At 40.5% G+C, this 26,845-nt stretch overlaps 1 protein-coding gene across 19 annotated transcripts in view; it reads left to right on the forward strand.

The window, feature by feature from the left end:
- LOC146755229 (rho GTPase-activating protein 32-like) overlaps positions 1-25,092 on the forward strand; it is a 338,547-nt gene extending 313,455 nt beyond the window's left edge. For 11 of the 19 annotated variants that reach the window (XM_085526244.1, XM_085526238.1, XM_085526239.1 and 8 more), the window contains 4 exons: positions 18,049-21,521; positions 22,004-22,202; positions 22,889-23,034; positions 23,256-25,092. Coding sequence is in view for 15 of the 19 variants with exons in the window: in XM_085526227.1 (XP_085382353.1) it covers positions 21,350-21,521; positions 22,004-22,202; positions 22,889-23,034; positions 23,256-23,713 (975 nt within the window). In the remaining 4 variants the exon portion in view is untranslated. The remainder of the gene's footprint in view (positions 1-18,048; positions 21,522-22,003; positions 22,203-22,888; positions 23,035-23,255) is intronic. The other 8 variants (XM_085526235.1, XM_085526230.1, XM_085526231.1 and 5 more) reach the window with 8 other exon arrangements.
- Positions 25,093-26,845: the final 1,753 nt, after the last annotated feature.

Below are 26,845 nucleotides of genomic sequence, written 5' to 3' on the forward strand. Positions count from 1 at the left end.
GAAAACTGTCTTCATAATCTTAAAAATATTATACTGTTTTCATTGGAAGACACAGGTGAAAAAGTGTGAGTATAGGCTCTTAGTACATTCATTAATTGAAATTTTGTTTTAAGATTGTTTTTAAGAAGTTAAAAGTATTCAGTAAAAGATGATCTTGGCTGTGTCCATAGTTGTATTTCATTAGTTTATGCACAAATTGTTCTTAAAGGCAGTTGTTGGAGTTTCAGTGCTGTGGGATTGAAAAAAAAAAAATGTTTGGACTTCAAAACTCTTCAACACTATTTGAATATGAGTGGCTAACTGTGATAAGTATGTTAGGCTCCCTTCTGTTAATTACAGTATTTCAAATGAGACTAATTTGACAGCTACTGGCTCATAAAATGCTAAGTACTTCCTATACTGCTACTTTGAGGAGTCCTCCCCTTCCCATCCCCCATGTGAATACTTTCTGATAGGACTTCATAATTTACAAGCTCTGCACTGAAAGCAGATAATATCTAATTACCTACTACTTCTCTGATTAGTTTGAATGATGGCTCTTTGCTCATGACAAAATGGAAAAGATTTTACTGGTCCTTGACAGGGAGGTGTGGACAATAAGAGGGCTGGTGCTTTCTCTAGAAATTCATTTTTTGTCACACTGTATTATTTTGCATACAGATATTGGTTGGTTTGTTATTATCTTTTGCTGGTGGTGACAGTTGGATTTATCGTAAGTATCAAATCTTAATTTTCTTCCATGTTTTATTATGGTAGGGATAGTATTTTTTTTGTTTGCTTGTTTGTTTTGTTCTGTTTCTTTTTTTTTTTTTTCTCCTTAATAGTAGGAGAATGAAAAGCTGTTTGAATACTGACCTCAAGACTGAGGCAAGGCACTGTGGTCATGACGTGACGGTGCTACAGAAATATCCACTGATGTTTTGTAAAGTCTAAGAAAAGATCTGTTTTCGTGTTAACTTGGATTTCCTACTTTTTGTGTGTTTTAGAGAAGTGACTTCATCAGAAGGATGTATAGAAAAAGCACTGCAGCTGTAGTAACTTTTCTTCGGTGGTTTTATTGTAGTTTTATCCAAACTCCACCAGGTGCTGCCAAAGAACATGTAGCCAAAGCAAAGTTTACAGCTTAAGTACAAGTTGCTTGGAATGTGTGTGCACACAGTCATGAAAACAGCCATTAAATCCCTTTAGAGAAGTAGGGGCATCTTCCCTGACCTGATTAGGAGCACACTTACATCTTGGTAACTGAGTCCTAGGAAGAAAAAATATGATGGGAAGAGTGATGTCATTTATGGATAGTGTGTTCTTAAAAATGCATTTTCTTATGACACATAGTTATTTCTTTACATACAGTATGGGAATAACAAAAACAAACCTGTGATTACTTGTTAAAGCTGTGCAAATGCTCCACCCTGTTGCTTCCTTATTTTGGGTGGTGGAGTATTTTTTCTTTTCTCACATGTTCAAACTATTGAAGTTTCAATTTAATTTGGATTTATATTTTTATTTTTATTTAACATGACAACAGCAAAAGTTGCTATGAATGCTTTATTTCTATTAACTTCAGTGAAGATGATTCTTTCCTTTGTTTGCTTTTTGTCTTGCTGAGTCGGGAGCTTTGTATATCACAAGTCAGCTCTGTTTCAGGCTTTTCTGGGAAGAGAATTTGCTTCCAAAAGCCAAGGTTTGCTTGAGGTAATAAGAGCCCCAAACTTGTGACTGATCACAACAGTGCAGCACAAAATGCTCAGGCAAACAGCACTCAGAGCAGCAGGAATCAATTCAGAGACTTGGCGCAGAGCAGTTTCTATCCTGCCTCCCTGGTGAGTTCAGCCATTGTGCCTTTGACATGAAAAGCAGTGTGCATTTTAATTGCAATACTTATTTTTGAACTGTTGCTCCAGTATTAGCATGGTTTAAGTCAAAAAGAGCGGATCATGGACTGTGCAGTATCGGTTGCCAGGAAAGGTATAATCAGTGTCTGCTGGTGCTGGGGATGGGGAAAAAAAGAGAGCAAAAAACCCTTGTATTAGCTATTGCGTTGGGCAAGGAACTTCTAGGGATTAGCCTTGTAGGTAGTAATGAGCAATCACTTGTGGTAGCATTAAGTTTCATATATGCTATGTTAGGTTTTTTTGCTTTGTGTAATGAAAGCCTGGAATTTATTGCCGTGCTCAGTTTCTATTAAAATGTTGACTGAATGCAAATAATAATAATAATAATGAAATAAAAAGATTATTTGGGGTTAGTCTGGCATAATCAGGGTGGATTGAAAAGAGATAATTGCTGTGGGAGAAAAGAAAGGGGTAAAAAAATGACAAGTAGCAGTTACTTTATACAGCAATGGATCCAGAAATGTGTCTGCTCAGTCTGCACAAGAAAAGTCATCTCTTGCAAGGAATTCATCGCAGTGAATTCACCTGGTAGGATTTAATTGTGTTTTGAGAATTAAGATTGTCTACCTTTGGGATATGGGCTTCCTCATTCTATTTCCCTTCCTCCACCAAAAAGCCAGCAATCACTTAGCTGAATTTAGAAAATTTTAGCTACTGTAAATACAGATATCAAAAAATGTTAATATATGAGTACTGAGTTCCTTTTTCTAAGTGCACATGTAATAGATTATTCAGTAGTACTGTAGCTTTCCTGCGCTCCCATTTTATTGCCATCCAAAGGGGTTTGACGGAGAGGTAGGAAAAGAGGAAGCATAAATTATCTTACCAGTGTAAGATTAGATCTGCACTGAAGCTAGTAGGTGTAATACAGATGCTATGATCAGGTGCTCAGAGCCAAAATACTCACAGCCCTTGTGCTATTCCAATCAAAGGTACTGAAGATTGAGCAGTTCTCTGATGTGGTCTTATCAGTTTGAGTATAATGTAAATCCTGTTACAGCAGCTTTGTCCGATCTGCCTGTAGCTTTGTTCTGAACCTTTCAGTAACAGTTCACTGAAGCAGAAAGAGCCCTGTGAATTGATATTATAAACCTGCATGGTTGTTTTATTCATTGTTGAAGCAACAGAATATAACAGAAGTATTTATTTCAGTGGATCGAGGATACCTTTTTTATTATTATTTATTCATTCTATCAGTGTGAGCGGGGGGAAAAAAATGCTCTAAATGCAAAAGAGGAAAAGCTAATACTGTAATCATATCCATACCCATTTGGAGCACAATCCCATTGAAAGATAATGCATAGTACTGCATATTTAATTTATTTTACACATTCGGAGAGATTGTTAAAATCCCAAAGTGTTGTGGGGTTTTTTTCCTAGTGATGTAGGAAAAATGCCATGTGACACTGCTATAATCAGGAAATAATTGTTATGTATAATAAAAGCTTCTCATAATGCACCGAGTCTTCCCAGACATCTGTATTTCTCTAAGCACCACCTACCTGCTCTCTTTGGGACTCAGAGGAGCCTGAGAAATTCAAGGTTGGATTGTGTTCAGTTTCTTGCTGGTGGGCATTCCTCACTGAAGTTGAAGAGTGTGAAATTTCTCTTTAGTCTCACTGCTTTGATATGGTATTTGCCTAATAATCAAACAAATTAAAGCATGGAAAAAAAACTGATAAGACTGCAATGTCTTAAAATTAAGGGGCTGAAATATTAAATTGGCTTGATGAGAATAATGCCGTGGATCGTGTTGACCTTTATTCTTGAAAATCAGTTTTTCTCTTGTACATCAGTAAGAAATGTTACAATGCTGAGACACTAAAACGAGAATTGGAGCTGTTGTTGCTCTGTTCTTAACAATTCATGTTCAGTTGTGTGTTTTGTTTTGCTTTGTTTAATCCAGAAAAGTGATTGGAAACTTAGGGCAGTAAATAGCTGATTTATTTGTACATTAAATATTGTAAATGTCTTACGTAAAAACAGGCATGCTGAAGTTGGGAAAAGGGGGGAAAAAAGAGGCTTGTAACCTCTTCATTGAAATTAATAGGTGTAAGTATTACTTTTGTGGAGAAGAAATAATTTAATCAACTTCCATATCTCAGATCTGGCTTTCAATTAATGCTATGTAGCATTCATAGGAAGGGCAGGCATGGTTTCAGTCTTATTTGATAAGTGCCCACAGGTAGCAGTGATGCAGTCCTGCAGTCAGGTTCCCTCTGGAGGAGTCCTGGCTCGGGAATCCCTTTTCTGTCTGAAACACCTGAGCGAGGAAGAGCCTCTGCATGGCTGTGCACAGCCCTGTCTCAGAGCCTGTCAAGATGGAGCAAGGCTGGAAGCTGTGGAAGAGCTAACTGAGAAGCAGCGAAAGATGCCTGCTTGCATTTCAATTGTGAGACAGGTGTGTGTTAGTGAGGAAATTGTGTGTTCTCAGTACTTTGTGTGAAGTGTAATGTGTTTTCACACAGAGGCAGAAATCAGAGAAGGTCCAGGTGGATGCAAAGAAATGACTGAGGAGCCCATGTGTGTGACATAACAACTGCATTACAGATTGAAAATTGAAAGGCTTTTATTTGTTTATTTCATTTTATTTAATTTTACTTTGTTTTTTGGCCAGGTAGAATAATACGAAAGGTAAAACATTTTGGGTTCATTTTGCGTTTTTAAACAATTTCAGAGTGACAGGAACACCACTGATTTCCCTTATGTAGCCATTCCTCTCTTTACATATCAAACAGCTGTATGTGCTTTTATAGGACGAGCATTCTGTTATTAATCCTTGACAAAGGTCCCAGAGGTTTCCAGAGGCTTGAAACAATAGGCAGCATGGATGTAACATGAGTAACAAATACAGTGAACTGTGAATCTCAGAGGGTAATTAATTACTTCATTTTCGGTTTGAATTCTAGCTAAAGGAGTCAGGGATTTGTGAATGCAATAAAATATAAAGAGGAATATGTGGAGTGAATGTTGCAGAATGCCATCTTTCTGGTATGTACCCACACCGCTCCTTGGTCCAGGTGCTTTGTGTGTTGGCTACAAGACATACTCACGTTCGTAGATTATGAAAACATACTTGTTTGTATTAGCAAGATAAATGTTTAACCAATTTAGTAGTCACATCCTTCTGTCTGTGACCAGAGTAAGCATTTTCATTGATTCAAAAGAGAGAAGAGTGAAGCCCATTTGTTTGCACAGTAGGAAAGTGGAATTGTCTCAAGTTGATTTTGTTTTCATTTGTATGTTTTTAATATTGTTTTTGTATGAACTCTATTTTAGGCATTTCTGAAGCAAGCATAGAGAATTAGGGCATATATAGCGTCGTGTTCTTTCACCACAGTGTATGTATGCCTGGAGTTGGTGGAATTTCTTGCGGATCTGTTTTTGTGTTAAATCTCTGTTTGGAAACAATTCCTCCTGTTTTCTACTCTGTAAAGCTGTGATATTTGTCCAAGGATGAGCTGCATTCAACATTTTGTTAACTGAAATGGGAAGTGACAGACTGACTAAAAGAAAATCTCCGTGCCAGAGAAACAGATATTACTTCTTCCTCACAGATTACTGTATGCCTGGACTCTGAAGACTTTGAGATTACGGATATACGGAGGTTTCATAGCGATCCATGTTAGGCTAATGTGATCAGAAGAGAGAGTTCTGTATCGTATTATTCTTCACTCTATTGCTTGATTGAGATGGTCAAAGCTGGAGAATATTGTGTGGGAAAAAGGATAGAAAAGAGAGAGAAAATAAAGAACAAATTTGTTAGATATATTTTGTTTGCATTGATTTTCACTGCGGGTATATATCTTTCCTTGGCAGATGTCTTCAAAATAATAACCTAATAGATAATACCCTGCCACATAATTTTGTATTTTTATTACTTCTTTTTATTGGTATTTGTAGAATAATTTAATCATTGAAGCTAGACTGCACCTGCACACCAAACAAAAATATTTTTCTTTAATGTATTTTGAATGTTTTGTGGCCAAGTACAACAAAGCTCTGCTCACTAATTGTGCAGCTATAGGAAGTCAAAATGTAACTGCAGAGTTGATTAAAAGGAAATAACACAAAGATTCTGAAGAATGAGCACAAGAAACTATAGACGGCATTTTGGTCTTTTTAAAGTACACAAGACAGCCTGTGTTCTCCTTTTTAGTCAGTGTTTATCAGATTGGTGTTTGACAGATGAGAGTTGGGGTGATTTTGGGGAGTCCCTATTCTTGCTTGCTTGTGTGCTGCGGAAAACTGAGGAGGCAGGATTATAATGAGATGGGAATTCACAATTTCAGATGCTCTTTTTACACATTTGCTTTGGAACAACTGGGAACCTTGAGAAATGCAGAGACCTCAGATGTGTGGGGAAATGGGATGTCAGAGTATATATGTCTGATTGCATCGGCTGTATTCAGGTCCTTTGCCCCATCCCATCTGTTAACTGCCATTCCCTGCTATCAACTCTGTTGTGTTTCTACAGGCTTGAATCAAGGAGGTCTCCCCTGCTTTCCCATTCCTTAATGATAGCAGCGAGTGCACACTGTAGGTGAGGAGTCACCACCACAGGGAGAAAGTCTGACAGAGTTGGAAGAAGTTCAGTGGGATTTTTCTTGTTGATCTTTACCTGTGTATTGAAAAAATTGGTGAGCTGCAAATGATGTAATCTAGGAGCTTAATATTGAAAATGGAAAACCTCTGGCTTTCTGTCATTCCCTGGTTATAATTCTTGTTGAACTTAGGGTGGGATATTTTCTGTCAAGTCTAATAGAAAGCAGACCAAAAGCTTCCATTTTGTACCAGCTGTGATACAGTATAGCGAGGTGAACCTTAGTGAGACTGAAATGCAACTGACCAGGCTGTGTCATCAAATTATTTGGAAATTAGTTAAGATATAACTGATTCTACTTTTTTGTTATCCTCATCTTTGTTTGCAAAGGTCATCACACTGTGCGTGAATCAGATTTGGAAAAGAGTATTTGCTTTAGAAGTGGAATGTAAGTAAAGGGCTGTGATATTTGAGAAAGTTGAAATAATATATTCCCGAGCTTTCTTTTAACTCTTATATAAAGTTAACTCAGCACCTTTGTGTGGGCAAATTGTGTTCCTCCTTGTCAGAGTTGCAGTTGCTTTTGTTTTGTTTCACATTTGAATAATACATTTGATTACCATGGCAAATGTTGCAGTGTATGCATGCCTGACTGTGGTGCCTAATTAACTGATGATAACAAGGCAGTATTGCCCTCTTCTCTTTCATAGGCAATCATATACATGACAGTTCTTTTATCTTTCTTCAAAATTGACTTGCTCTCACGACCCTTAAGCAGCTCCTGTTTTGTGTGTTTACCTCTGATGTCTTTGCAAGACTGTTAATTTTCTGTGGCATATCCTATCTGGTTGTAATTAACACATCGAACAGCATAGAAATACTCCTGCTTGCAGATGCCTAATGGAGGAATGCTTTCTTCCAGTAATTATACAGCTTCATTTTAGTGATTTCAGTTGACCTACAAGGATTATTTTTAGAGAACATCTACAACAATATAGTTCTGTTTAGTTAAGGAAAACCAGCTAAAAACTAGGTTAATTTTGCTATCGTTTACCTGCAAGTGTAATGTAAATATAGAAATGGTGATAAATTTGGTAGAAGTATGCTTTCAGCAAATTTAAATTGGAGGTGAATAGTGCTGTCGTGTGTATATTTAATCATGAAGTCAAAGGCCTTTTCTCATAATCAGAAACTTCAAGATGCAATGACCTAATTTAAGAAAGCATTAAAGTCATATGTGTGTGTGTGTGAGTGTATATATATAATATTTTCCACTATTGTGTCTTAAGAAAACTGAACTTACATTTCAGATAAATGAGCCCAGGATTTCTATTTATTGTTTTATACCCAGACTGAGATTAAAGCCATAATGAGTACAAGTTCAAAGAGAGGAAGGTATGAGAGAAAAGGTTGGTAGTTAAAGCAATAAAAACAGGGGCAAAAAGAACAGCTTTTCTGAAGGACTCAGGCTGGAATAATAATGATAGAATTGTCTAAATCGATATATCTCTTGTCAGACTCACGTCTGATGTTTGAATCAGTCAGGTCTTTTCTGCAAGAGCTTTCCTCAGGAATATTGAATTATTTATTATTTGTATCTTTTTTCCTTCCCTTTCTGATGATTTTTTTTCCCCCTTTTTTTTTTTTTCCCCTGACTTAGTAAAATTTGTTTTTTATGCTGCCAGGTTCAATGTTGTCTGCTGTTTGATAAATAGCAGTAATTGGGTGTATAGCAGAAGTCGTGTAAAAATGTATGACTTCAATTACATCCAGAACAATTTTTTCTTTATATTGATCTTTTTTTCCCGTATAAGATCTGCTCTTCATAGCCTCCAGTGCTCAGTTTTTAAATAATTACTCTATGTCCATATGTTGGCATGCACTTTTGAACCCATGCATCTTTTTTTTTCCTCTTAAAAAAAAGAAAAAGAAATTAAAAAAAAAAAAAAAAAGTCTTGAATCAGTTCTGCCTGAGCAGTAAGTGAAAAATTACAGTCATCCAGATAGTGAAATATTCATACTGTATTCCAGTCAGATGAGGGATTGCATTACTTTAAAATTACAATGCCTACTTACAGCCTCTGTTTCTCTTGTCTGAGATAATGAAATGAGGGTATTGGCCAATTAATGAAAACATTTTTCATTAACAATTATAATCCAGATAAAATTAAAATATGCTTTCTGAAAGTGACTTTCACATAGTAAATTTGTGCTTATTTGAATCCACTATTGTATACCGTATTTTTTAACATTGTAAATATCACCAAAGGTTCTAATGTAGTAGAAATATACTGTGCAATCTCCAGTGTTGCTGAAATTCTCATTGTTCCAGCTGTTAGCCCTTGTAACTGTTTCCCTTTATGTCAGTATCAGACAAATAATTTGATCCAAACATTTGATGCTGATTTAAGATAAAGTTACTGCGTTTGCCCTGAAATGTTCCCATGGGTCAGGATGGAAGATGGGCTGTGTTTCCCATTTGGGTTGGGTGTCTGCTTTGCCTGGGGTTGTTAATGGACCGCATGGCAGTTTAGGTGTGAGCGCAGCCTTTCACAGAAGTTCAAAGCTGTCAGTTGGGTTGTGCATAGGATGCTGCTGTAGTTTCAGTTACACACATTGACTTTTGTTGCAGGCATTTTTTTTTTTTTTAAGGGAAATGCACCGGAATATTGCTTTGTCCTTGTTAAGTATAGTTGTTGTTCATTACATAAGTCTTCACATGCTATGCTTTGTGCTTCAAACTCTTTTAAAGTAAGATTCAAAGTAGAAGGTTATATAAACAGTCATATTTATGCCATCCAGCAGCGGATCAAAGGGAATATTCTTCACAATCGCAGTTAATGTATGTCATTTGAAAACGTAATTACTTCCCAATTGCTGCCTGCTTCGTACAGCTCTGAGCTGTGTTTTGGAGCTGCAGTGAGGCGGCGATGCTGCTGGCGGACAGCAGCAGTGTGCAGACTGAGCATAGCGTGAGTGGTGAGGTCCGTTCCAGGGCACGTGCCCCACTGACACTTCAGTGGGGGGAAGAGTGAGAAAAGGACTGGCAGATTTGGCATCAGCAGTTGTAATGTGTCGGTGAACTGGAGGAGTTGCTCTTCTTTCTAATGGAGCGAGTTCTCAGCGTATGTTTCAGGCTGTTGATTTGTGTGTTTTCAGGATTTATGTGTACTGCCAGTGAAATTGTTCCTGTCTGAAGAAGCATTTTGTGTAGGAAACCCTAACTTTGATCCTTTAGAAACGACAGTGTAATTTAATTTATTTGAGGACTGTCAATAAATGCTTGATCGTGCTATAGATTATCGGGTGACACTGAGGTTAAATAGATAAAGAAGAGTTGGGAGCGTTCTGCCCAAAGTCTTGTTTAAGCCTCACTGGTCTCCTGGATTTTTTTTTGTTTCTTTTTTTTTTTTTCCTGTAGCAGTTTGACAAAATTGCCTTTCCTACCAGCAGCCTGTTAGGTGCTGTGCACAGAAACAAAACCCTATTGTTTTAGATTTTCTTTCATATCATGTAGGTGTCTGTGCCATACCACCCACACAGTAAAGCAAGTGAGCTGTGAAATATATTCATTGTTAGAGTACAGGGGAAATGGAGGCAAGCAATCGGCAGTAATAATGTACGACAGCAAGGGGAGGCTGCCAACATTACCTGCATTATTTCGGTTGCCTTTTTCATTATAGGTTCGGGAAATAGGCAGCAATTCGATTATGGCATGATTTGGGATGGAATTGCTTGCCGTTCGCTGACCCTGTCACAAGGGGATCAAATGAGAAGTCAGCTCAAATAAAGTTTATAGTGCATTAACTGGACCAAGCGTTGCCTAGCCTGGGAGCATGATTTTTCATCTTCCAGGGTTTTGTAACTGCTTCTCAGATATATTTGTACCTTAAGGAAAGAGGAGGAAAAAAAAAAGGGGGGGTGGGGGGCGGGATTGGGAGGGAAGGGGGAGAAGGAAGGATTGGCTGAGATGTATAGGAATGAGCTAGTTGGCCAATAGTGTACATTCTCCTCCCCTCCCATGTGCAAATCTCAGCTCTTCTCTGGCTTGTGAGAAGCAGCATGATTAATAACACTGAGGGAACCTGCCTGTTGGATTATTAATTTTCCATCCCTTTTCCCTTCTCTTACGCATACCCCTGACGTTTTGCCTTTTTTTAAAAGCTTTTCTTTTTCTTTTTTTCTTTTTTTTTTTTTCCCCCCTCTCCATGGAGCTCACCACTAGCCACTAACATTCTCGTGGCTATCCAACCCTGCAAGGGCTTACTTCACAGTGGGGTGAGTTTGTATATTAAAATAGGGGATTCAGCAAGGAAGCAGAAAGAATAAAAATAAAGGAGAGAAAGCAAAGATGTCCCTGTGATGCTTGATTACAGTACAGTTGCCTTTAGCTACAGCTGCTAAAACTACAGCTGATGCTGACCTAGAAGGCAATAAATGTGTTGCAGTGTCTGCCTTTTAGTTCTACAGAGTACTGCACTGCATGGACAGATAAACATTGTTTCTTGTTATTTGAACTAATTAAAATTGGCCCTTTAGAAACCTTTGATTGCATAGAGAGGGTGCAAATTGATGGAAAATGGGAGCTAATGATAGTTAATTGGACAAGCTGTGGGGTTTTAGGTTTTTTTTTTGGTGGTGCTCTTTTTTCCTTTTCCTTACACAAGGCTCTTAGAAGACTCATTATGCTGCAAAGATCTTTTATTATTATCACAAATCTGTTGTTTAGTGATTTTTGTGGAATAATCGTGACAAACTACCAGTAATAGATCAGTATTATTCTTAGTGGGGACGTGGTATGCCGACAGAGGACATTTTAGCAGCAATTTGATAGGGTGAGTGCCAATAATGTTTACACGTGCATGTGATTCTGTAAGGTTCTCTCTTTTGATTCGCTGACCAGGTCATGTGTCCAGCCTATATAAAGGAAGTGGGTGTTCCATGTGGATTTCAGATGTCTGGATTTGACTGGTTTAATGAAGTCCAGCCTATATTGTTCAGTAAATATTTTTTTCTTCAGATTAATAAGAGGAATAAGAAATTTGCTGTTGTTAATTCACAGCACACTACAGTGAAATACCCAAGAATTTCCAGCTTTGAAATACATTGCAGCATACACACACACACACACACACACTATATACTTAAAAAAAACAATTAACTTTTATGAATATGTATATATTTGTACCTGTATCTATCCATACAGTTGGTATTTTTCTTTGTGAAAGGGGAAGACAAGGTAACACAGTGAGAAAGCAGCTTTGATGATTATAGTGAAGTTGGGATGGGATGCAGTACTTCTGTGTTTTTTAATCTATGTTATACTTCTCAAGGTATAGGACAGCAAGGAGTTTAGTTCAGCTGTTTTGCATTTATATAACATACATATTCCAATTGGTTTTCATTTTTCTTACCCCTGAATTTCTTTGCATCTTTTGATTTAAAAGCATTTACATGAGAAAGACAAAAGATTTCCTACCTAATATCAACACTGGAATTGTTTGTACAGGCAGTCTGCACTGTATTTCTGACTTTAAGCATTTAAATGAAAGAAAATACTTCCTAAATTTCTTGTTCTCTTCTTCACTTCTGAAAGGACAAATTGCTGTAAACAAGCTAGCATAACGCAGCATCAGAGTTCAATGTGTTTTGGTATTGCATTGATAGTATTCCTTGTGATTTGGGGTTAAGTGACACACACATTGTTATTAATTTTCAATTACTTTTTACTGGGAATTTTTTCCTTCCTGCAGAAGGACCTATTTAGTTTCTGAAAGGTAGTTTAGAATGTTATTACAAAGATACTGCTTCGAGCTCAGTTCTGGGATGCATAGAAAACCTGCAAGCTGTTTGGCTTATTTATTGTTAAGTGTATTAGTACAGTAGTAGAAGAAATTGTCATTGATTGATTACCGAGTCTTAATTGTTGGTTTGTTGTTTTTTTTTTCATTCTTTTTTTGTATATTAATGTTAGTGATACCAAGTTCTGATATACAGGTATAGTGCAAAAAAAAGGCTACTATGGCTTATTCTTAAGATGGTATTGATAATGCGTTTTTTAATGATTTATTTTCTATTTTAAAACATAATTGCTGAAACATACTTAAACCTAAAAATAGCAGGCACTTTGTGAGTCTGGTGGTGGTCTGACCTTTGCGTTTACTGTCATCTTGTCACCTGTTCTTGCTGAGTAATAGCCTGACATGTCTATCAGGTAGTGCCTTACTTTGACTGACTGACTTTTGCAATAGCAGTTTGGAAAAATGCTTTATTCTAAAACAGTCTTTTTGTTTTGTGGCAATTTTTTTTTGTTTGGTTGGTTGGTTTTTTGTTTGTTTTTTTTTCTTAATGGCTGGCTATTAATTTTGTTATTTTTGCCACTTGGAAATTAAGTAAGAAAAATAATGGAAAATAGAATTTTTGATCGAGTGATTGAGCCAATAAAGACTCCAACTACAAAGGAAGAATAAAGCTAATGCCTAAAAGTAAAATAAAATATAAAAATTGATTTATTGGGCATGTTGAATCTTCAAACCAGCACTTAAAGATCTGTTAGGTGCTATGAAATGACTGCTTGTGGTCCTTATTGAATTTTGTAATCCAGTGTAATGTTATGATTCATACAAACTACAAGCCAATGTCAATATCAGTAAGAGTTTTCATTTTCTAAATTAAATAGGTGTTTGCATTTTTCATTTTGTTATTATTTTTCATTATTAAAAAGAAATAACACTTATGAGTGCTGTTAAGATTTCTGTGCTTACAGGAGGAAAGTCAATGTGTAAAAGTAATAGGGAATAAAATAATTGACAGGGAATTAGTCTGTGGCAACTGCCTGGAAATACGTAATCAGTAGAATCTCTCCCACTGCTCTTGTGGAGCAGCATTGCTCCAGTACGGGCATTTTCAACTTATTGTACTACTGACGGATTTGTCTGTAAGTCAGCCTCCAAACCGTGCAAGCCTTAGCTTATCTCGGTTTGAATTCACAGTGTTGACACGCATATATCTAAATCTTAATAATCTCAAGATTGTACCGCATTGGTGAACATGAATTATTTATTTTTTCAGCCTTCAGATGCTTTCTTATTTATGTATTTAACTGTTTTATCTATCTATCTATCTATTGCCACAATCATATCTCTTGCTTTTTTTAAAAAAAAAGCTTCCTGGTTTCTTTAGGTCGGTATTTACGATGCGCCCACAGTTCTAAAGACGACTGTTAGTAATTCCTAAAGCTCTTAGGGAAGTGATTAGGGAGTCATGATTGCTCACAAATTGAGTCTTTTTTCTGCTTGACACTGATCCTGTGATAGTCTCCCCACTTAATCCTCACTAGCAATTTGCCTATAGTTGCAGCTAACAGGAGGTGATTAGAGGGGAGTTGCCTACTGCCTTTTTACTTCTGTTGTAGTAGCATGTTAGACAGGGGCTAGTGAATCAAAGCTCTTTTCCTATTAACTCAACACCTCCTAATGCATTAGAGCCGCTTTTATCTAATAACAGTGTTCGGCTTCTAGCACTATTTTAGTGTTATTTGGTTTTCCTCTAAAAACATTGCAACGAGCATTTTAAAAACAGAAAACAGAATAGTGCAGTGCTCCACGTTGAAAGCAAAATAATGAAACAAACAGGTCTCATCTTTCATCAGCTGTAACCCTGATTAACACAGCTGAGAATTGTCACCCTGTATCAGCCAGCGAGTAGGCCCCACTTTCCCTGTGCATTATTTTAATTGCATTCCTGGTGACAGGTAACTGATATAATTCCTCATAAGTAATAATGCAGTACACTTAAAATTGCAAACAGCGCCAATGAGAAGTGATAATGAAATATGAGCTTGTATGAAGTATCAATTGCAATGATGGGCCTGAGTAAAAATTGGCAAAATGCACACAGATTTTTGACCGCCTGTAAAACATATCAAGGATTAGTTGGCATTTATTTAGTTGTCATTGTATTGTTACATTGCGCAGCCTTAACCTCGAAGTCTAAACTTGAGATCTCCTTTGATGATCTCTTCGGTGATGTCCAATCTCAGTGTCTCACAACAAGTTGACTTGGGTTTGTTTTGTGATGTCACTGAATGTCCATGTGGGAGCAGTCTTGTTTCCTGCCATCTCTGGGGGGAAACCCAGGTGATCAAGGAGAAAAGAAACAAGACCACGCACTGTGTTTCAGGATGAACTTATCCTAGAACATGTCCAGAACCAGACAAATCACGATTGAAGCACAGCTCTATTTATGGCTGCAGGCACTCCAAGTTCCTGAGATATATGGTACTGGCATGCAATTTCTTTTACATGTCTCTTAGTGAGTCATCTGTTAGCACATTGATGGTATGGTTCCTTCAAAGTGCAGTCCCTTGCTTTGCAGTGGCTGCTTAAATAGCATTGGGATGTCCTATTTGTCTTCTCTGTGATTTTCAGATAAAAATGTGGAAATGAGTAAGGAAGGAGAAGAAGCCTACTTTGGTAATTATCTCATGAGAAAATTGAGTTTAGTACTAAGTATAAATTTCTTTACACTTCAGTTTCATTCTAAAGTATCATGATTAAATACAGATAAGGAAAATGAAGCACTGACCTTTGTTGCTTGTGCTTTTTTTTTGTCCCTCAAGGCTTTAGAACATCTTATTGGAGTTGAGTGCCAGATCCCTTTAGAGTCTCATTTCTGATAAAAGGCTTTTAAAAGTGCCAGTGCAATGGCCAATTCTGTCATTGAGGCCCAAGCTCTGTACCTCAGCAAAACCAGGTCTCTGAAATCTGTATTACTGCAGTTTTAGAGGTGGGGAGGGCCAGTAGACTTAATGAATAAAAAAAAAAAATGGTATGACACTGACTAACCAAGGCTGATACCTTGGCATCGTGGAAATGTATAATCAAATTCTAGATAATTCCTGTTCTTTTGAGCAAATAATTAAAAAAAACTGTGCTATAGATGCTTGGGTTTGCTTAAGGCCACCTGAATCTTCTTTTGTGCCTCTCATTCCTCCCTTGCATAGCCACTTTCTTGGGAGAGAGGGAAAACATGAAACCATACCTCATCCATTTCCAAGGGGAAATGAGATAGCACTGCAGGTGGGTAAAGCAGTCTGTACCTGTTGAATAGATGTTCACTGTACCAAATCCTGAGACTTGTTTGGGTGAATGTCTTAATGTTCTATTACTGAATGATTTAACACCAGGTGTGCATGCCAAAGAATAAAGAATGCAGTGCTTCTTATGTGTGCTAGAAATGGATGATGCGATGCCAGTGTACAGATCAGGAAAAAAAAATCTGCCCGGTGTTTATTTTTCTGTTGGGAGAGAAAGTTACAGTACTCCACTCCATTCCAGTGGATTGCAGGAGAGAACTTAAGGCGGGAGAAGTAACACAAAGTAGAACTAATGGGTTGATTGAATTGATAGAATTATTTACTGAGATAAAGGATAATAGTTATGATGAATGCAAAAGCAATTGCTCACCACCTACCAATCAGTGTCCAGTTAGCCTCCTAGTAGTGGAAGAGATTTACATGAAGTTCTACCCCCTTCAAAACTCCTTCCACAATATGTCATATAGTATGGAATATCCTTTGGCCAGTTTAAGTCAGCTGTCCTAGTTCTGTTCCTTCTCACTTCCTTGGGCTCTCAGCTGAGATTGACTGTGGCTCTGTACAACGCTGCCTGGCAGCAACTGTAAGCATCACTGCGCTATCTCCATTGTTTCTCTAGAATGAAAACGTAGTATTAAATCAGACACTGAAGAAAATAATTCAGTTCCAGCTGAAACTCAGAGAATAACTTGTGCTTAGGATTCTTTCCCTACAGGAAATGTTAGATAATTATTGCTATTTGGTACTGTGTTGTGTAGCTGAGCTGGATTTTGTTATCCTTGAAGAAGTATCTTCCTCTGAAAGGGGAGTAAAACATGATGCTCCTAATGAGCGGAGCAGAGACACAGATCTGATCTGAGTGTTGGTTTCCCATTTTTGTGATGCTCTTTGCTGCAGTTTGTATCTAGAGAGAAGCCCTTGTGGTGTCAGTCTGTTGTGTAACCTGCTCTAGTTTTGTGCCTCAAGGAAGAGTGATCCTTTAAACAAATGGTGGCTGTACAGAGGGTATGGGGTGAGATGCATTCCTCTGGCCCCATCCAATGGATTTTCTGTCACTGAAGTCTTGAAGCACAGGTTAGGTACTGGAAGGCTTGAATATTTCCTCACCAATAGGTTAGAGCTTGGCATTTTGTAAGCTGCTGGTATCTCTCAGTAAAGCAAATCATTACAGCATGAGCATTTTCCTAGGCATCTTATGAAATCCCTCTATCTAAGGCTACTGGAAGGCACTCTGAACAAAGATCATTCTCCCCAGCTTCTCTTCTCTGAGTGGGAGCTTCAGCCCCCTGCACAGGCTGGAGGTCATCCCCAGAACTTGCTTCAGGTTGTTATCCTTCCTGGCCAAAAACCAGATACAGTATTGTAGATGTGGTCCAGTGAGTGTTGAAGCAGGAATGACTTGTCGTGGTCTGGTTGTGCTGCTTTTTAATGCAGCTGATGATCTTGTTGTACTTCTTTTCTGTCAGAGCACACTGCTGGCTTGCATTCAGCCTGTGGTCTCTCACCACTTGTCCTCCTAGTTCCATACAGTTCGGTCTGTTCATTAAAATGTTTCAGTAAGTTGGTCTGGTCCTACGAAGTTGTATGACTGCAGTAAGCAGTGTACATGGTGCGCTGTGAGTACTGCACACATTCCTCTTGGCAGCTTGTGGAACAGACATTGTGCATTGTTTGGATTGTGTAAGCATTCCTGTTGGTCTCTTGTGATGCTTACCTTCTTAGAGCACCTTTCCATGTTTGGCTCTACATATTTTGGTACCTTACTTGTTCTGTTTGGCTTAGCAGGGAAGGTCTTCTTCTGAAGCATCCTCAGTCTTGGTCTGGGCAGCATACTTAGAAATGACATGGACGTTACATGAGTGGGTGATCAAAGGGGGAAAGATCTCACCTTTCTGATCTGTTTCCTTTTAGAAGACAGTCCTGGAGAGGATTTGCTTTCCTTGTTTCCTGGAGACTTGGATTCTTAGATGGTTTTGACTGCAGCTATTTCTGATGTTAATTCCTTTTTCTGTACTTTAGTAGCAAAGTGCACGTGGAGTGCTTTGGAATTGTCTGAAGTTGCCAGGTTGCTTGTGATCACATATGTAACGTGGAGTTATGTGTGGTGCCAGTGATAATTCAGTGTGATGAACTTGAAGGCTTTCAGTAGAATTGCAGCCCTAATAGAAACAATGACTTGAACTCTGGAATTCTGTGTAAAATCATTAGCTAGCTTGTGGTCCGGGTCTTCAAACCAAAGGCTATGAGGTGCTGCTCTTGTTGACACAGGCTGTGAAAGATGACTTGAGCTCTAAGAGTAATTTCCCTTCTGCTCTTGATATGAACGTCAAATCCAAAATTACAGTATTAAGAACATAATATAAAAGTTTTTGCTGCTGGCTTGTGGACCTGCATTAGCTCTTAGCCATAGTTTGGAACTTGCAAAGCAATCTTATTTAGATTTTAGTGATGAAATCTTTTGATGAAATCTTTCTTTTAATTCTGCAAAAGAATCTCAATGGCACATTTCTTTTCAGTCTGAAAAGGCTCTGACATAATGAAGATGTGCCAGACTGCAGCCATGTGCCAGATGTGTTTGGATCCATGGAATTTTCTGATGTAGCTTCAGTGTTTGAAGAATCTCCGCTTGATCTAAATACTCAGAGAACAAAGCAGGTGTGTAAAGATGTAGTGCTAGTTTCTTACAGAAAAAATATAGCACTTAATCCAGAAATTTACTTCTCATTGTATATAGTGCTTACTCCATACTTCAGTATCTAGTAAACCTTGACCGAAGTAAGATACAGATTGAGCAAAGTATGTTAAGCATAAATTTTGGTGCCTTCTACCTGTAGGCCATGGTTCATTTTACAAGAACCCTAACTCCAGTGTTTGGTTTGCACAGAAATAGCAAGCAAGGGAACAAGTAAAGGAGTCAGTGAGGATTTTAAAATGCAATGGAAAGTGATAAGGCACAGTTGATAAGATTTTGGAGTTAGGTTGGATGTACACAGAGCTTTAAAGAGGAAGAATCTTCAGGAATAGTCAGCATGGATTGACCAAGGGCAAATTGTACTTGACCCACCATTGCTAGGTGAGCTTCTGCTTTAAAGCATCAAGCTGCATAAAGAAGGCAGTTTTAAAAGCAAGCTTACCAATTCGTTTTTAACCAGTGATTTTTTCAGGAAGGAAAGCTTATAGATGCTGTTTGCTAATGGAAGATGGAGAGAGGAAAAGCAAGAGAAAGGCATGATGTGTGCATAGCCACCACATCCCATCTGCAGCGTTCTCCCCCTCTGCAAAAGAGGAGCAGCTCATCAAGCTTGGCCTGGGCCATGGAAAGGGAGCATGCTAACATCTGGGCCAACCCAAACGAGTTAGTTCTGCAGGTTGGTTGTTTTCTGCTGTTTGTCTCACGTCCTGTTGCTCAGCGGTAGATTTGTTCATGTTCAGTGCCAACAGGAAACACCCAACAGGTGGGGTTTGCGGAGAAAGAGGTCCTGCAGGTCTTGTGTGACACCCATGGAACCGTAGCGAGGCTGCATGTGTGTAAAACACCAGGAATCAACAGAGGTGTGAAGGTGAGCTGTGGGCTGCAGTACCACAGGAAGGGATGTGTGTGCTCTGGGTTTGGATGCTTCTGTGTGTTTTAAGTGACTGAGATACCACTGCTCAGTCTGTTTGAGTGTATAGAAGAAGTGTAACATCCATTCTGATGGAGTATTGTGAACGGAGCCCTGTGGGTTTGAGACCTGCCTTTAAGCTTGTGGGCATCATCCAGGAGTTGGGGATGGGGCAAGGGAAGTTGGGGTGAGGGATGAAGCGTAGGAACAGAAACTTCTTTGGTCCATATTAACTCCTCCCTTTTTTGATTAGGAATCGATGTGGGTTTCTTTTATAAAGAAACAGACTCATTGTGAAGCCTGTGAATGAATTGATTCACGCCTGCTGATTGGTGCTGTTCTCTACAAGGAGCTTCAGTGGAAATGGACACTTCTGGTCCACTGTCTGGCCCCCTCCTATGTGCTCAGATCAGCCAAGTTGTCAAGGCCTGGCTCTTGGTTGGTGAGTTGTGCCAAGGTCAGAGAGTTGGATTTTCTGGGCTTTGAGACACGTCTTCAAGATGCACATTGTGTTATTTCTGATGTGTTGACCTGTTGAGGTCCAGCCCCAAATGAGGATTCAAGCACTACCACCGCAGGAATGGTTTAGATTGGAACTGGAATGCAGAAGGTTGGAGTCAGCAGGAGCAGGGAATCGATCATCCCCCTGTACTTGGCACTGGTGAGTCCTCACCTTGAGTTCTGTGTTCAGTTCTTGGCCCCTCACTGCAAGAAGGACACCGAAATCCTGGGATATGTCCAAAGAAGAACACTGAAGGTGTGAGGTGTCTAGAGCACAAGTCTTTTAGCAAGCACTATCTTAGAGGCAGCCTTGATTTCTCCAGCTCCAAGCTTTGTGCCACAAGAGCTCTCCTGCTTCTAACTGTGATGTGAGACCGTATGGAAGGCTCTGCAGAAGTCCTTCCTTTTCTTGACTGTATTTTGTGTGGCTTTGGACTTGTTTTCATCTTCCTCAAAGCCCTCTGCCCAATTCTGTGTCCTTCTCTGCAGCCATGAATTCAATATGGAGCAGGTTCCTGAGCTCAGCGTCCAAGACATTCACAGCGTGAGCTCCCTGTGTAAGATGTATTTCAGGGAGCTCCTGAACCCTCTGCTGACCGAGCAGCTGTATGCCAGGATCTCTATAAGCTCAGGGCAATGTCTTGGAAATGACACGTACCAGTTCCCTGGCCATCCTGGTTAGTGGTTGTAGCAGTGCCCCAGCTCTGAGGTCTTCTTTCTGTTAGCCCCATGAGTCACGTCTTTGCCACATCCTGCCTCTCACTGATGGCACTTGTGGTGGTGCCAGGAGGTGCTTATTTAAGCTATTCACAATGGTTGTGAGAATTCCTTTTCCTTTGCTGTTCTCCTGCTATTGGTAGAATGGGGTTAATAGCAAAGTGGACTTGGAGACGAATGCCTGCTGCGAGGAGCTGCACTGTGCAATCAGGCTGTAAAGCTGCCCAGTGCTTGCACCGCTTGGCCTTGATGGCACGGGCTGTGTGTATAATCAGGAGGGGTGTTAACTCTTTGAAAGGGCCGATAATATCAGTTCAAGAGGAAATGGTTTTATGTTGAAAGAGGGAAGATTAACGTTGGATGTTAGGGGAAAGTTCTTTACTAGGAGAGTGCTGAGGTCCTGGAACAGGCTGCCCAGGGACGTTGTGGATCCCCCATCCGTAGAGGTGTCCAAGGCCAGGTTAGATGTGGCCCTGGACAGCCTGGTCTAGTAAATGTGGAAGATAGGTGGCCCTGCCAGGCAGGGGGAGTGGAGCTTCATTATCCTTGAGGTCCCTTCCAACCCGGGTCATTCTGTGTTTCTGTGTTCCCCAGATGCCTCTTGGAAGGCATCAAGTCTGCCTCAGTGCTGACCACCAGTGCACTGTCCCCATGGGACTTAATAAGACACTTGATTTCTCTGGCAGGGATCTGCTCGGTGATAAACATGCATGCTAAGAACTTAGCGATAGTGTGGGCTCCAAACCTCTTAAGGTAAACTTCTTCTTCCATTTCAACACGATGCTTAGTTCTGCTGTCCCCCAACCCAGGTGCACAATTTCTAGATGACAGTTTCTACTCACTTGTTTAGCTGGGACTGCTGTGTCTCTGATCATCCAGGAGAATTAGTGGCATCACATCAGTGGCATCGCTGTTTGCCCACTGCGGAAGTCTCCAGAGCCCAGCTTGACAGTTTTTGGCTACAGAAATTCAGACTTGGGGAAGTGACCTCGGGGAAATGACTTGTAAGATCTGCCTTTTCTTCAGATCCCAGCAGAGCCAATCTTCCTGCGCCAGCAAAGCTGCTTGCATGGAGCTGCAGATACAGTCAGCTGTTGTGGAATTACTCATCAGCCACACAGATGTCATCTTCTGCTCCAAATCCACACCAGCCATGGGAGAGGGAGTAGGTGAGCATCTTCCTCCATTAGCTTGATCTTGATCTGACAGCTTCATCCAATCCAGGGCTTCTCCAAGACCTTTGAAAATTCTATTACTGTTGAGGAGACAGCAGGCTTCTGGGCTTAGATTAGAATATGGTGCCCCATTCCTGGATCCTTAGTGTGTCCAAACACAAACCTTACATGGAGAAAACCATCACTGCTGTTAAGATTTTTTGCAAGCAGTTGAAGCTTGATTGAAATGTGGCAGCAAAGCTTTCTGAAATCCCAGACCCCTAGTTTTTCTAGGATTTTTGTTTGCCTGTTTTTGATACAGTGAGCTGCTCTTAATTGTGGCTGTGTCCTTTGCCACGAGCATACCTCTGAGCACACGGTTATTTTGAGCTCCTCTTCTTCCAGTGTCTCGGATAAGCAAGTCTGAGAGAAATGCAGAACTGGGATGGCTGTGCTGCTGCTTCCTCCTCCATCTCACCTGTGGTTTTCCCTTGCAGGGCACAGTTCTCTGCCTGGGCCCAAGTCTGTGTGGGTGTCTCCATCCACAAAGCTGCTCACACTGCAGGAGGCACAGGCTGAGAGGAGAGGCCAGAGCAGCTCTCCTGTTGCAACACGGAGCAGCAAGATACAAGTGGAGGAAGGGCTTGCAGCTGTACTGAGGAACTTCAACGCAATCATTGATTTTCCATCTGAAAGGTAAAGAAAGAGGAATTCCCTTTCCAGCCCCTATCATCATTGTTCAGGTGATTTCTATTGGTTTATTTTTTGTCCATTATATCTCCAAGCACTCAACTAAAAAACAGTTGCACTATGGGCTCAGTTCAGCCACACAAGGTGCCTTTCCTTCCTGGTTGGGCAGGCAGTCACAAGATGCAGAAAGCCACGCTGGTGTCTATCCTGGCCTGTGCTGCCTGTACCTGGAAACACTGGGGTTTTCCAGATTTCAGGGCCACGCACCTGAAACCAATTGCGCTTCTCCTGTAAGCAGAGCTGTTGGTCGGACTTGCTGGCACTAGAAATTAAAGATGGCAGTGAGCTGAGGCCAAGGAGGTGTTAACGTAAGAGTCAGAGATGCTTTTGAGCTTCCCTTATGGCTGCACCATTTTCTCAGAAAGCAGTTACGCCTGCCAGCTCCTGTCCTGCTGCTGAGCCTTTGCTCACATGCTCCGCATCTTGCTTGACACGGTTGAGAGGAATGTAGCCAGCAGGACTTGAGGGCTGAGCTGTAGGAATGGAAGCATCCTCTGCTGTTTGAAACAGAGCGCGTTTCTAAGCTGTGTTTCAGCAGTAAGCAGGCAGTGCCAGGAGTAGGGAACTGCTGGCAAGGGCTCGGTGCAGCTCTTCCCTCACCCTGCACCACGACTGCTCTGTTTTCTCTGCAGACCATGTTCTCCCGGCAAGAGGAAGGAATCACCTGCTGGCAGTTGGTGTTCCTGTTTCTGCCTGCGCAAACGATCCCATATGGCCAAACACCAATTGCAGAGCAGTGCCAGGGAGCCTTCCAAAGCAGAACGCGTGGTCCTGGCAGGTAAGGGTGCAAATCCAGCTTTCAAAGCACTGCTTGTCAGCAACATGGGTAGAATTCATGCTTTCAGTGGGCTTGTACCTCCTTCTGGCGTTCAAGCCCATACCTGACATCTTCAGCTGACCCCTGTTTTCCCAAAGGATGAAAAAGGCTTTCTCTGAAGCCTTTGCCTCCATGGGCAGAGGAAGTTGGATGCTAACCCCTGTGTATCCACTCCTTCCTAGGTGAATCGAGCTCTTGTGAACCCAGAAGAGCCAGGTCAAGTGCTGATTGCTCAGAGAGTGCTTCCATCAACAGAGACCTCATGGGAAGCACAAGTTGCTGCAATTCAAATGAGAGCCTCCCGTGTGCCAGCAGCGACGGAGAGCAGGAGGTCATTGTTCAGGCACTCATTTCTCCCAGCTCTGCTGAAGGGGCTGATCTGAGCCTGCCAGAAAACACAGTCACCAGCCTGGACTGTGGCCTGGTGCCTTTGCAGAGCAGCCCAGACCAAACACAACCCGAGTGCCCCAACAGCGGCACCTCCAAGCAGGACGAAGTCACTGTCACTGAGGAGCAGCCGAGCCTCTTGGAGGGGGACTTGGAGTCAGGCCTCCAGTCCCAGGCACCCGGCAGCAGCACGAGCTCCGAGCCACTCTCTCCTCAACAGCAAAGGATGAGTCCTGTCTTTCCAAGTGACTAAAGGCACGCTCATGCTCAGTCAACGGGATGGGGTGTTGGAAGAAGAAATGCTTAGAAGAGAAAATTTCCAGTGTTCATTTTAAAATATGGCATTTTTAAAAAGAGAAGAAGATAGAATAAGCAGATGTTGACAGATTAAGGGCACCTCATCAAATTTTGGGAAAGTCCATCTTGAGGAAACTTGGATAAGAGCAGAAAATAACTGTTTATGGATATACCCAATCACTAAAAATACCACCCTGAGTGCCAGCTCATGGCCCCAGACCCTTTTCTTCATTTCAAGAGCTGTCATCACAGAGGGCATCTTCCTGAGCTGGAGACCCTGAAGTAAAAGAATCCTTGGTCCTCAGTTAGTCCATGTAACTGATTTGCCTCGGAGCTGTGAACGTCACGGTGCACTGCTGAAAAACTGGCAGAGTTCCCCTGGAAACCCTGATTTGAATTCAGCAAAGTTCATCAAATCCAACAAGATTCAGAGGAAATGTTACAGGAACAACGAGTTGATATTTTCTCTGAAACTTCCTGGTAGGAGCACTAGAAATGTGGTCAGAAGTCTTTGTGGCATATGTAGGCCTCTTTTAAGAGATCAACATCACCTTTTGCAAAACAGAAAGATGTGGTGATTCATTCACATGAATACTGTGTCTGAACTCCACTTGTACCTGCCAAAGATCCTGCTACCTTCTCAGCTCAGTGAAGATTTGGCCTGCTGTCTGCCCTGAATTATGGTATGGTCTTACCAGATTTTCCGAGTGAAATAACACATGACCAAACACTGCTCCTACTTCAGAATATATCCTGAGTTCATCCCACCTAATACAGACAGAATCATCTTATGCTCTGTTATTAGAGTATGAGAGATGGTTTGCATTGTTGACTAAACATACTTTTAGCACCATAGAACCATAGAATATCCCAGTTTGGAAGGAACCCAAAAAGATCATCAAGTACAACTCCTGGATCCACACAGGACTACCCAAAAATCAGACCCTGTGTCTGAGAGCACTGTCCAAAATACTTCCTGAAATCTGGCAAGCTCAGTGCTGTGACTACTTAATCTGGGGAGGCTGTTCCAGGGCCTAATCACCCTAAATCTTACTTCTCTGATTCCTGAGAATTTCTTGGATGACCACGTTCCTATGTCATATGTATCCAGGTTAGATTGCATGAACCAAGCAGATCAATGTGATCTCATCCTCAACAATTTTGCATAAACCTAAAAGCACTGAGTTTTGTAAATGGGAAAGAAACACAAAGCAGACGCAGTTCTTATTCAAACTATAAAATGTCTAGGTGTTTCATGGGAAAAATAAATTTATATTGAACATATTTATATGTAAATTTTATTGTACAATAGAAATAAAAGAACATTAAAAACAATGAGAAACGTGCTGTTGTTTTATTCGTCTTCACAATGATGATGAAGAAAATTAAGTACAGAAGGATTTGGCCCAATATTCACTGACTTGTGTTGTCCCAGATTAGACTTCTCTAAGTGTAAACTCAGAGACCGAAACTACTGTCTTGATGTTCAGATGTCCTTTGCCCAAACCAGTGGGGTTGCTCAGGTGTGTATAGGTCTGTGGGTATGTGTGCAAGGACGAGCATGCACATATATGTGTGTGCACAGGGGTGTGCAGAGTGTTGGAGCTGCACAAGGACATTGTGGTACCGGTGTGTGCGTGCACTTTGGGAGTGAAAGGAAGGGGTTACACATGTGTGTCTAATGTCTGGACTGTGGCAGCAAAGAGGCTGCAGTGTTGTTCTCTGTAGGAAGAGGCCAGTAGTTGCCCCATGTCAGACAGAACCATTTCAAGTGCTGGCCAAAGCTGAGTCAAGGAGTGATGCTGCTGGCACTTCTGTGATAACTTTGTTAAGGAAGGTTCAAACCACTGCATAGCATATGTGAGAGCTATGAGCAAGAATGATGTGAGACAAACAGCCCTGCAGTCACCAAGGTCAGTGAAGAAGGAGGAGAGGAGGCTTAGTGGACATGGTGGTGATGGACTGATGATTGGGCTGGATGATCTAAGTGGTCTTTTCCAGCTCTCATGATTCTATCATTCTGTGACAGGTGATGTTAGTTTTGTTGACAGGTTCAGCAAGGTGAACTGGGACCAGAGGTACATCCCAAAACCTTTGAGTTGCTGGACTGGAGATAATCTTCCCAAAATAACTAATGAAAATAGTAGAACCATAAAAGGAATTTCTTTATCACTACGAGAAAAAGGGAGGGATCCTTTGGCTAATGAAGGCCTGATTTGGCAAAGCCAGAGACAGTTTGCTTTGCACCACATTTATTTGACTTTCCAGAATGGTGTACTTACTTTCCAGGTATTTCTAAACAGTGATTTTTTATTTCCAAACATGGCTAACAGCAGGTTAAAAATTCTTTTCTTTGTTTCCTTTCTGCTAAGAATGAATGAATTTAATGTGGTCTTTTTCGTGCTTCCTTCTTTACGAAGGAGACAGCTGCTGCATCATGGCAAACAAACATTCAGATGGTTTGGAGAACAAGTCCTTACATAGACTACAGTGTACAGCAATAAAGGGCACACACAGCAACATGCAAGACATTCATTCAGCCTCCAAACACTTCTCCCTGTTGACCAATTCAGAACATATTAAACCATTTAAGAAGGGCATTAAGCTTTAGAGTTGATGGGACGTTTTATACCTTGTACTTTTCTCCAACTCCCATAGTAAGCAAGGAAAAACAGAACAATAATAATAAAATCATATACAAAACAAACAAAGAAAGAAACATACAAGCAGAAAACGCTGACAGAAAAAGAATATACCTCGCAAAGTGTCAGGATCCTTTATATCTAATCCTCAAGGCAGAGGATGAAAGCTTTGTCTTTTCTAGGTAACTTGTGGCTAAGACTGGGAGCTGGGAGGACTTTATACTTTCCCTGACCCGGTGGTATGTAAACTAAATATAGAAGGTAGTCAAATAACTATAACATATGTAACATATATATTTATATATATGTATTTTTAAATCCCAGACCTTAAGCCTGAAGTTCCTTGAATGGCTGGAGCTTTTAAATAGTGTTTTGATAGAAATTCTCTCAGCTATCTAAGAGTGCAGCTGGTCAAATCCACAAGCAAGCACGAACGATAAGCTTCA

This window comes from Coturnix japonica, chromosome 35 (genome assembly GCF_054131305.1).
Source record: "Coturnix japonica strain WE chromosome 35, WE-NBRP24, whole genome shotgun sequence".
In the NCBI taxonomy this organism is placed as follows: Eukaryota; Metazoa; Chordata; class Aves; order Galliformes; family Phasianidae; genus Coturnix; species Coturnix japonica.